The sequence below is a fragment of the Papilio polytes genome, unplaced genomic scaffold (genome assembly GCF_000836215.1).
Source record: "Papilio polytes unplaced genomic scaffold, Ppol_1.0 DF823923.1, whole genome shotgun sequence".
NCBI lineage: Eukaryota > Metazoa > Arthropoda > Insecta > Lepidoptera > Papilionidae > Papilio > Papilio polytes.
This window is the reverse complement of record NW_013525281.1, coordinates 2951531-2963777: the sequence shown is the minus strand read 5'-3', so window position 1 is coordinate 2963777 and position 12247 is coordinate 2951531. Positions and strand designations below refer to the sequence as shown.

The following is a 12247-nucleotide window of genomic DNA, read 5'->3' as shown; positions in this document are numbered from 1 at the left end:
ATTATAACAAGCTAAAGATCCTGTAAGTTGGGTCCGTACATACAAGGTACGCTATCGCATAACGTTCTTGTTACTAATATCATAACTTCTTGGTTCATTTAATTAACAATTTCCAAGATAACGTTTAGATTTTAACAGCAGCGTGGCTCAGTTACCTTTACTAGATTTTGAAATATATGTGTCTACGAGGATACGCTACATTTTGAACTTTACGTGAGAAAAACACACCTCTAATGAAATAAATTAACAGATGTAACTACATTCGTCGCAAGTACAACGAGCGTTCGAATGCGACTAATTGAAAAAGTAACATCCAAAAAAACGACAGCCCAATGCCGTTTTAACGTCGCCATTTTATTTAAATCCTTCGATAGAATTAATTCAAATTTACAGGCGCTGTGTAATAAATATAGCGGAATCGAGCGGCGTTTTCTGGCATTGGTTGACTACGGAATTTAATTCAAGCAGTTACAATAGCGCCTCCTTAGTTGTCGACCCCTTTCACTACAGATACTTCAAAGGGTCCGCCAGCCTGATATTTAATATACCGTATTTTGTATTCGACGTAACTTTTTTTCTGAATCATTTAATATTACGATTTTATAACTACCGTCGTTGCCCAAAACTAAATGGCGATGTGGTCAAAAAACACTGACATCGCCTGTACATTTTTAAATCTACCTCACAACTCTCGTGAAAGACTAAAAATATTTCTGCTCAATGAGATATCAAATCGCTTGCATAAAACGTAGAATTATTTATTATAAATTATTATTTCACTTTCGTAAAATTGAGTATTTCAACAAAAGTAGTGGTTTAAAGTCGGGCAAATGTGAAGTGTCATGTGGGCGACACACGGTGGTAACACCCGCATCGCTTATCACCGCGATACGCGAACCGACTGGCTAATGAGACGATCGATACCCACAGTCCTTATCAACACTCCAAACTTTAGTTATGAGAGTAACAGTCCGCTTTATTGTCCGACCTACATGTACCTGATAATATTCAAGCCTCCCTAAGTTTTATCTGTACGTAACGTTTGACCGTTTTAACAGATTATATACGAAACATTGTACACTTTTAATTTTTATTACAAGAACTTTTGTAAAAAGAAGTGAAAATTGACTCTAGTGATTTTCATTGATGTCGTATTGATTTTGCTTTTTGTAGATTAAAATTGTATGACACTTTATGAATATTTTCCAATTAACATATTAATTTTAATTAAAAATTTTGTTTCAAAAATGTTTTTTGCATTAAAAGTATATTTAAAGTAATTTTATTACAATTTAAAAATTGATTTTTTTGTCTTATACCTATATGTTTAATTCAGTCACACATTTTGATTTAATTTTTGTTTCAGTACTTAAGTATTGTATGTAATAAAGTATTAACAATTTTCATTTTTCTAAAGAAGTTAACATTTTTATTCAATTTCTTTTCTCCGAGTCTTAAAATCCAATTAAAAACAGCGGAGTTTAGTACTTTTAAAAACAAAAACTTAGTGACTTAGTTTAATTTCCGGGTTTTTGTCCTATAATTTTAGAAATATCACATTTAACGCTATTAAAAATACAGAAAAGGTTTATTTTTCATTTTTGTACCAACATCAATATATTACTTGCATAATAAAAAATATTATTACACAACGTAATACATTTATAATGCGATTGATGCTGTAAAATACAATAAACGTATGGATTAATGAAAATCATGTCAACTCATAATTTACGTGACAAAAATAATATTCTCTGGTGATACCCGTGAAAAACGGCGTAAAAGGTCTCCAGCAGGTCGTTATCAAAAAAGGCTGGTTATCTAAATTGCTCCGTAGCTGTTAATAGAAAAGAGAAAATCGTCAGCGAGAGGAGAGTTTCCGAGGTTGTGTCCGGCGCTGCCTTGCAACCTGTTGCCGCCGGCACCGCCTTCCGCCCCTTCGCACTTAGAATTTCCGCATACCCACATTTAAAGTTACATTTTTGGTCGAAAATGATGTAAAAATCCTGAAAAATAGAAATTTTGCCAGCACTTACCTTTCGATGTCTTGGGGCCCGTCACCGATTTTATTTTAATTTCAACACAAAATAATTGTAAAACCCAAAAATAAAACAATTTTATTATTAAATCAGTAAAAGGCTTAAATTATATTAAAACAAACTGATTTTTTTTTTTGAGAAAATTAAGGCACTAAAAATGATAAGATTGTAAATTAAAAATTTGGACGTAAAGTAACTTAGGAAAATGAATATTGCGTGTGTTAGCGCGAGCGGCGGCTTTCAGGAAGGCTGAGGAGCGAATGATCAGAGAAGATCAGGAGAGCGCGGTCCCGCCGGCGCGGCCGACTGCAGAGTGCCAGCGGGCCGAGCGGCGCCGGGCCCCACCCCTGGCGCAAGCGCGCTGCCGGTACCCGCCCGCCCCGCGCCGCCCGCCGCCCTCCCCGCCGCGCATGACCGACATCCTCCTAAAACTGGAAAAGTGACTCCTCCAACGGAGATACACCATTATGTACTAAATAAATATTGTATTGTAAAAGATGACGCCATCCGTAGGTATATAATTTTGACCCAGTTGGAGCTTTTCACTCTTCTCTTCGAGATTTTCCGGCATCTTATGATTTCCTTATTCTCATACTGTATAAAATTTCATCTTTCAGCTTCCGTAATAACCGCCCATTAACCGATCATAGCGTAGGAACCGTGAGAGGGAAAGAGTACAATACTTTGAGCTATATTTCAAGAATTACGCGTTAAACAACAAGGTTTGTTAGTAGCTAGAAGTTTTGTTTCTATGTTCTTCGACTACTGTGTTGTACAATTCTTTAATAACGGCAAAATATCCATTCCTAAGCGTGATGTCGTAACCGCGAGGTAGACTTTGGAATTTCGTCATTATTTTATGATCACTCTCGAGAAAAACGCGCATCTCATACGCATAAGGCGTGCTGTACTTCATGTAGACATAGTCGACGCTGTGTCCGCACACTGGCTTCCTGTTCATTGCAATGATAGAGCTGTTAGTCAAATATTCAATAAAACCGTACTTGTGATTTATTTTAGAGGTGATTTCGGCGGCCTTTTCTCTCAATTTATCGACTTCTACGGCACTGGTGTTGACGCTGGCGAAAGGATACAGCAAGGAGTGGCCGTCGCGGCGTATGGACACGTATGCTCTCAACTTGTTTTTGTACCTGTTTAGTGCGCCTAATATGAACGACGTCTCGCTTTCTGAGAATGGTTTTTTACCGGGAAAATTATGATCGAAGCCGTTTTGTATGACCCCACAATCGTTGAAAGACTCGTCAAAGTTTCGACTTATATCAACTCCAGCACTACGATCGTCTTCAGAAAATCTTAAATTCTTTTGCCAATTTCCTGGTGTCTAGAAAAGAAAACAAATCAAAATGAATATGTATAACATTTTCTTTACACAGTATTTTATCTTCTCATAGACTACCGAAAGATTTTTCTTAAAAATTGTTCATTCTAATAAATTTTAAGTATCATATGTGTTTATCAAGTGTTGTGACAATGAAAATCTATAGTATTTCTTAAAAACTCACGTATCTGCCGAATTCTCTTCCATCTGGATTAGTATTGGGGAGTATAACCCATCGAGCGTTTCTCAACATGTAAAGATTCTCTTTGCAGGCGACCAGCTGTTCAATAATAAACAGTGCAAAGTTGACAGGCTCTATACCAGCTTGCTGACCCGCCTCTATTAATATAACGGGCCTTGCGCTTCGCACCGTAGCATTGTCGTGAGGATGCTTCAATAAAACCTATTTAAAAACTGATTTTAATTTCAAACTTTTTGTACTGCAAAATCTTTATCTATATTTAATATGTTACTAATAAAAAAAAATAACTTACTTCATATAAATTTCTTTTTTGATAAGTTAATGTTTTATTATCAACTGAAACGAATCTTCCGCAATACTTTTGTATAGCCTTCAAGTAAATTGTTATCTGCATTCAAATTAATAAATTAACAAGGTTAAAAATAACTGTTACAAAATATATCTACACTATTAAATTAAATATAAAGAAGAAATATGAAGTCAAAAGGACTAAACTTAGGTTTCCTTACATAGGATTAAAGGAAACAAATAAACTTACAGCAGTACTCCCCATTTCAGCATTTTCGACGCAAGAAACTTCATTAGCGTTAAGTAAATCATCAAGCATATTCAAATAGCAACTGTTCACTTCTTTACATCTGAAATTAAACAATAGATATCAAATATATCGAATATTCCTTATATAATCGTATTATAAAGAATTAAGTGACAGAGTTTTACAATTGAAAATACTGATGTTAAAATCAAAAGGTACCAGTTACACTTACCCACAATACTGAAGAACAACAAATTGCATGAATCCTAAAATATAAACATAGCAAGTAAATTGTTATCTATCCTAAGCTTATTAAGAAAATTACAATGATATCATACCAGCTAATAAAAAACAAATTAAGATGTAGATTTTTTTCGTCTTCATCACTGATATTAATTTGATATGCTTAGACCAAAACATATATGAATTATTTTTTAGTACATTTATGCTGCGAACAATGTTATAAATTTATTGAGGTTATAAATAAAAATCAATAAAAGTTTCGAAATTTTATTACAAATATTGCAGAAATCACATCAGTCTTTACACGTTGTGGTCTCTAAAACGTTTGTTTGAGAACTCGTTGCGAATCTCCGAAGCGAAGGCTCTGAAACCTTCGTACAATTCAGGTAAAGTATTCCTTAACCGGTTCTCAGGGAATACGAATTCAAATCCATCTGTGAGTTCCATTGTATAAGAGTATGGTATATGAGCGGCGCCAAATGCGAAGTCATCGCTCCCGCCGGCCGCCGGGTACCACTGACCAGCGCTCATCACTTTAAATGGCTGACCTCCCGCATTCTGAACAGCCTGCGACACTTTCCTAGCTAATTCGTCCAGTTTCCTCCATTTCTGGGGCAGTATTGATGCCGTGTAACCCCATGGGTACACCAAGTACTGGCCGTAAGCGTGTAATGACACGTAAAGTTTAATTCGTTTAGGGTTCGACAGCATTACATCTCGCACCATCTGTGTCTCAAGTTCCGAGAACGGCTTATGTCCGGCGTACGTCTCCATATCGCATGGGTTATTTGATACTCCACTAACAGCCCAATGGAAACCGTAATTCCTGTTACCATCCACTCCGTAGCAATTGGAGATAGGGCTTTTAGATCGTGTTTTTCTCCACATACGATTCTAGAAAAAGGTAAGTTTTTTTTACTTAAATTCACTAGTACATTTTCTTCAAGGTTTTAATATTCATTGCTATTAATGTTTTACTTAAGATTTTTACATGTAGATATAATTGAGAATCAAGATTATTTATATGAACTAAACGTACCACCGCTAAAACTGGTTATTCTGGTCGCTTGTTACAGGCCAATATCATCCAACATAAATATACCGCAGTAGACAGAAATATAAATTTAAACTATAAACCTACTTTTTAGTGAACTCTTAGGTCTAAAATTGTAAAGATCTACTGACTTTATAACTATGCGGTCGCCATCAAAATTACCTTCCATTTGAGGAAAAATAAAAATCTGCCTCCAATTAAAAAATACAAAAGAAATAATATTGATCAATCGAGAGATCCTAATTTTCAAAGGATATTTTTACACCAGAGAAGGTTTAGCAGAAGGCCCAAATAAAAATATTTTAACACAGCGTCGACAAACATTCCTGACTCAGCTAATCTTATCTTTCTGTTTTAAAATACATGCAAAAGCTTATATGAAAGGATGGATGGATGTTTGTTACAAGGTCCACAACGGTTAATCGGACCTGGATATAATTTGGTACAGAGATAGTTTATTGTCTATCAAAGTGCACATACTTACTAGGTTTTATTGTAATTAACAGGCAAAGGTTAATGTTTTATAAACTTCCTGGTCTTGACTTGTTCCAAGAGCGTGTACTCACCGCCTTACTGGTGCGACTGAACTCGTAGCCGTCGGGGTTGACGACCGGCAGGATGTACCAGTCGACGCCGCGCAGCTCCCGCTTCCTCGCCTCGGGGTCCATGACCAGCCGGTGGATGAGGTACAGGGCCATTGAGGGCGCGACCCACTCGCGAGCGTGGATACCTGCAATGACACATTGGAACTTCCAACTTAAGGTGTGAAACTTTGACTAAACAATCCCACAAATGTTGTGCGATTGTCGATTGTTTTGCAGCTAATTCAATTGTTTAGTTACTTTAAACAAATCGAGAAGTGAGAGCACCTCCATATAAGGTAATTAAAGCGAGACTAAATAACTGTGCGATAGTTTGTATAATTTTTAAAAGTCGGAAAAATAAGTACCAAAATACATTTTTACATCAAGTTAGTTATTGATATTTCCCAGCCTTGTACTAACCTGCATCCACGAATATAACCGGGTTCCCCGCTTGAGGGTTTTGCGATATCTTGACAAGTTTCATTTTTCGCCCCTGATAACTTGATCCTAACGTTTGTAACTTTATCAATTCCGGGTGTTTGCTTGCCATCGTATCGATAAACTCTTGTATCTGGAAAATACAGTTACATTATTTTAACAATTTCTACATTGCATAAAAACTACTATCAATCGATATTAATGTGTGTAAAGCGTTTTATAATGGAACGTAGTAGTTATTAAAACATGGTTACAATCATTTGAGACATTTACTGTTATATTCTATTGGTGTAACATAAATTAGTGTTATAATTAAAGTTTAGATAGATGGATGTTTGTTAGAGTTTGTAACCCAAATGGCTGAACGGATTTCGATAAAATTTGGCATAGATGTAGGCATAATAGCCTGAAAGTACATATAGGCTACTTGTTTTTATTTTAATTCCGCTGGAAGGAATCGCGGGCGAAAGCTAGTTATATAATAAAACAACTAATACTAACAGCAGCAAAGGAATGGTATTCGTATATACTGAAACCTCTGAGAACTCTCCGCCTCGGTGCCCTCTCCGGAGACTCGAATGACCTTTACAATACATGTAACAAAAGTAATCATGTTTTCTGTTTGTCTAAATGTTTTACAAGCAAATAAGAATATTACAATAGAAACAATTTACTTTGATTATTGTTTTTTTAGCAAACACCTTTAATGTTGATATCGTAAATATATATTTCTTGTGAATAAACTTCCCCTTGAAATAAATTTAAGACATATCGAGATTAAGAAGATACTAGTAACAGGTTACAGTAATTTCCTATTTACGCATAAATTGCTTTGAAAATTGTACATAGCGCACTCAGTAATTTTAAATTCTTCCGATTTCACAGAAACATTGATCTTAGCGTATCTGTGAAATATTAACTACGCTGTAATTTCAACTTTAAACTAATGCGATAGATCTTAGAATCGCATACTGAATTTGTACCTGATAATACATTTTGAAATTTATACCTGCCGTATTGATTCTTCAGGTCGTAGTTAAAATGATTTTTCTCAGCCAAATCTTTAAAGCTTTGTAGTCGATTTGGTGGTACTAATACATCCGTACTGTCGTTGTATCCACGGCTCTTTTTTAATACTTCTATATCATCATTTGAACTCTGTAATAACTTTATGAATTCGAATTGTGATTCTTCTATAGGGTATATCCGAAAGAGTGTGTAACTAGAAATAAAAAAAAAACAGTTATTTTTACAATAAATATAGTAATTAAAGTAACATTGAAGTTAAATAAAAGATTACGTAAATACGATAATATAACAAAAAAGAAAATTTGTTTGGTTATACATTTTCTCTATCTCTATTAATAATCTGTAAATAATTACTAACAGCCTTATAAATAAACGCGGTGTAAAGTTAAACTTAGGAATAAAGTATACCGCGTTTATTTGTAAGGCTGTAATACTTATTATTACATCCTAGATGTATGTATTTAACATTTAAACGATAAAACAAACCTTTAATATAACTTACTTGTCATACTTATTATTACTCTCACCACAACCTGCTTGTGTCCATAATCCAATAATACCTTAAACAAATGAAAATACGTGAAATTACTATTTGCTAGTAAACATTACATTTTTAACAACTAAGGTACACACATTACACAGCTAATATAAAATAGACATTTGTTTTTTTTTTTAGTTTAGACTTCTCAGTACGTATTAAAAGCTAAAATGCTATTCTTCCATAATTCAATAACTTTTTTGCATTGTAATAATTTGTTACAATGCAAAAAGCGATTTATTAATGGAAAAAAAACCCTAATGAAACTTATTAAGATGAAGTCAAAGAAAATCAGAATTAAATTAAATCAAGCGGAAAATTACTATAGATTAATATTGTCAAATATCAATATTCAATTTTGTTTCTAAAATACAAAATTATAATTTACTGTGAAGTAATAATCCCATCAAAGGGACGTCTTTTATAATTTGACTTTAATTTTCTCTCGGCCTATGCAGCTAATATCAAATGAAAAACTCCGCCATTTATTAAATTAATATTATCAGGGATTCATTCGATCAAAGGGCAGCCCTATTGACATCAATCGGTACGGAATTGGTCCGGGCGAAGCCAAATCGCGTCGGCCGATGTAAAGACCTCAATTACCCGAAGCCAAACACGATAAATGTCCTCACAAATTAAAGAATTGCTCCACGCAAATAATCTGCCCTCTGTGGTCGGAGACGTTGAATGTTCTACGTTCAATTTATTATAGTTATAGCTGTTGTTCGCGACTTCGGCTTCATGAACTTTAAAAATAATAAAAAAAACACATCCTATACTACTCACAAATAACATAGCTTACTAATGGTGAAAGAATTTTTGAAATCGGCCTAGTAGTTTTTGAGTTATTTCAATACATACAAAAATACAAATCTTTTAAATTTAAAATATTAGTATAGACTTTACTGTTGCTTTAATTTCTTTATATTAAAAACATTTCCGTTTATGTGTTCACTACCTAAGTTAGGTTCGATATCACTGACAAGCAGGAGATTAATCTATAAGTAAAGAAATAGGGAAGCAGCATCCAAAATATGCGACAGCGTTCACGTGAAAATTACAAATATATACGTTACTCAGCGATAACGTAGCTTTTTAATGGTGAAGATTTTTTTTAAATCGGACCAGCATTCTTTGAGTTATTTCAATACACACAAAAATAAAAAAAAAATCTTCTTTATAATATTAGTATAGATATAGATTATTAATATGTTACGCCAGACTTTTTTTGTGACGAATAAAAGAAAAAACAATCTGTTCTGAATAAGATTTGTTCTATTGAAATTCATGAACTGCATGAGTAGTCTTGTGTTTTCGGATTTTACATAATTTGAGTTCCAACTTAGATATAGTTATCAATATGTACTTAATGGAATAACATTGAATCTTTGTAAATTTTTAATACACAGTACTGTGAAGTAACAGATAATTGGTGTAGCAATAATTATCACGGCAGTAAGAAAATCTGATTACTTCCGCACGATAACATTGTTGTGGAAAATAATAGAAGATTGTTTTTAATACGCTGTTTATTAAATACAATTAGCCGATACTAGGCATGTTACAGTTACGCTTGTAACCTGGTCAAACACGTTAAGGTTTCCGCTCTCGAATAGTTAAGCTTAATGTTATTAGAAATGAGTAAAAAGATATCATCATCATGAATTTTTGTCTGCCCACTGCTGAACATAGACCTTCCTCAATACCTTCCACAGGAAGCAACGCAGAATGATTCTGCATTCAAAACGATATACGAGTATCATTCTATAATAAATGCGAAAGTTTGTTTGGATGAATGTTTGCTACAAGCTATCTCCTAAACTAAAGGAATCTCTATTAAATTTTACGTAGATGTAGAGCATAGTTTGAAAGAACACATCGGTTATAATATTTTTTTTTCTACATTATGTTTAAGACGTGTAGCGAAAACGAATGAACGTGAAAGATTTATGATTTAAAAAAAAACGATTTCACATTTACTTGAAACTTTATGTACTATTATTTTTTTGCAACTTGTTAGGATCTCAATGACATATTTTTTGACACAAATCTTAATAATATTATAAAAGCGAAAGTTTAGATGGATGGATGTTTGTTAGAGTTTATAGGCTAAACAGCTGAAGAGATCTCGATGAAATTTGAAAGAACACAGTCTTCTTTTTTTTAATTCCACGCGGACGAAATCTCAGGCGAAAGCTAGTAACAAATACCTGTCACTTTAGTATGTAGAAATTCTATTAATTATTTGCACGTAAAAGGGACATCATCAATCATGTCAAGATCAAGGTTATCGTGGACTTTTTTTTAAAATCTACAACTAGAATTGAAACTAAAAATCAATAAAAATGCAAGAATAATCTGATAGCATGTGTAATATTTTCGAATGATTAAAATGTAGCATTTGATTCTATATTATAAGCATGGCTCACTTATAAAATCATTTGAGAGAAAGTGGATAACGTCCTATATGGAGGCGGAACTGATTTCAATACATCTTGTGAACTAGGCTAAAGAATTTATTTTATTGTTTGTATTGTAATTTTATCTTCCTCGAAACAATTAGATATAATTTTATTTATTACGAATATAAATTTTAACCTTACCAATAACATACTTTACAATTAATTCCTTTACTAATATTTTAGACAACACATTAATTATTTTATTCAATTTTTTTTGTCAATTACCCTACTTTGCACCATTTGTTTTTTGTTATTTTTTTTAAATAATTACACTTACCAAATACAAAAAATAAACTGGTAATTTTATCAGCCATTTTAACTGTTGTCACTATAACTAAAATAAAATAAATAATTTAATTTAACTTAGAATAAATAAATACTTCCGATGTAATAGAGCTCGCGCAAGCGATCGTCCGCGCGGACTGTCGCGCACTGACTGCGCACGCGCACGTAGGAATCTCCAATCTCGAAATTACCGTAACGGTACGCTCAGCCTAATTAGATATCGAGTTAAGGACCACCTTGATTGCCATAACGTCGTGATTATTTAAGCTTAATTAAAAAGATTATCGTGACAAGTTTTACGATGATGGTTTCTATTAAAACAATGTGTAAGCATTTCCTCCATTATTTAAATTTTCATCAGCTAAATTGTTTCTAATGCTATAATTTATTTTCTTATTTACGTTGAATTAACAAACATTGTATGTTTTTAAGTGAGCTTTTTTTTATAACTTTGGATTGACGTTTTGTGGAAAAATACTTAGGTAATTACGTATTTAAATTTTTATGTTAACATTTTGGTTTCATAATTTTCTTAAAGTAATATTTATTTCAAATAGATAAAATAGTTATTTTTGTTATTAGGCTTAGAAAACTAAAGAAAACCAATAAACAATTCGAAATCTACGATATAGCCTCATGGTATTTGACGGTATTGTTATACAAATAGAGAGAAGTTTTAATTTTAATTACATAAGCGAATCCGAGTGCGAAAGTTATTCTAATTGTGATAGTGAAAAACATGTCGAGTTTAATGAACCAGAGTGACACTGATGGCGTCGGCGCCGCGCCGCCAGCTCGCCCACGCACTAACGGACTCCATTGTTCCAATCTCTTTTATATTGTGTTAAATCTTTTCTTACACTATTCAGGTTATATACTTTCAAAGGTAACAAAGGCAAATCTTCTAAATGTCACCAATCTTTTGATCTTTTGGCCCATTTATAATCTGCCTGAATTCAATTCCAACACTTTTATCCCTAGTTAGTAGTCCCTATTTCTATTGCATATTGACGAACTGCACAATCGTTCTGTGACGTTAGACTTTTCAATATTTTTGATTAAAATTTGAACCTTCTATGACCTGGATTAAATCCCAAAGATGGTATTTAACTGCAATAGTAACATTCAAAAGGAACTTCACTTTCTTTATTTTCTTTGGAGTATTTCGTATGCAACACTGGCAGCTAACAACACACTACTGACATACTTTGTAGTATTATCAAGAACGAATTGAAGAGATAAAATTATTGTGTGCTGCACATTACGCATTATTCAAGTCGTACAGACTTTTTGATACTATATTACGCGTATTGTATTACAAACAAAGCGGAAAGTCGGTTTGCTAACGTTTAAGGAAAACAAACACATGACGCACCAAGGTATAAGTGGAAGAGAAAGTGATAAAATTCCATTTCGTATGTCCAGTTTTGACTTCTAACAAAATGTTTTTGAATTACCTTAACATCAATTAGTTACAGTTTTTTTGGTTGACGGAT

At 33.4% G+C, this 12247-nt stretch overlaps 2 protein-coding genes across 2 annotated transcripts; both read right to left on the bottom strand.

The window, feature by feature from the left end:
• Positions 1 to 2173: 2173 nt before the first annotated feature.
• Positions 2174 to 3786, bottom strand: LOC106102262 (zinc carboxypeptidase-like). The gene is made up of 2 exons (XM_013281687.1): positions 3563 to 3786; positions 2174 to 3381 (listed from the first exon to the last, which is right to left on the bottom strand). Exons 1-2 carry the CDS (start codon positions 3629 to 3631, stop codon positions 2767 to 2769), a joined length of 684 nt encoding a protein of 227 aa, XP_013137141.1. The 5' UTR covers positions 3632 to 3786; the 3' UTR covers positions 2174 to 2766.
• Positions 3787 to 4611: 825 nt separating this feature from the next.
• LOC106102180 (carboxypeptidase B-like) lies at positions 4612 to 10917 on the bottom strand. Its single transcript, XM_013281592.1, has 7 exons — positions 10744 to 10917; positions 7966 to 8023; positions 7444 to 7656; positions 6936 to 7017; positions 6417 to 6567; positions 5979 to 6142; positions 4612 to 5252 (listed from the first exon to the last, which is right to left on the bottom strand). The coding sequence occupies exons 1-7, from the start codon at positions 10778 to 10780 to the stop codon at positions 4659 to 4661; spliced, it is 1299 nt and encodes a 432-aa protein (XP_013137046.1). The 5' UTR covers positions 10781 to 10917; the 3' UTR covers positions 4612 to 4658.
• Between the last annotated feature and the right edge of the window lie 1330 nt (positions 10918 to 12247).

Coding starts and splice junctions, on each gene's coding strand:
- LOC106102262 (XM_013281687.1), bottom strand. CDS start 3,631: ATGTTGAGAAACGCTCGATGGGTTATACTCCCCAATACTAATCCAGAT. Junction 3,382..3,562: donor GAAGAGAATTCGGCAGATAC/GTGAGTTTTTAA, acceptor TTTCTTTTCTAG/ACACCAGGAAATTGGCAAAA.
- LOC106102180 (XM_013281592.1), bottom strand. CDS start 10,780: ATGGCTGATAAAATTACCAGTTTATTTTTTGTATTTG. Junction 8,024..10,743: donor CAGTTTATTTTTTGTATTTG/GTAAGTGTAATT, acceptor CATTTGTTTAAG/GTATTATTGGATTATGGACA. Junction 7,657..7,965: donor AGTAATAATAAGTATGACAA/GTAAGTTATATT, acceptor TTTTATTTCTAG/TTACACACTCTTTCGGATAT.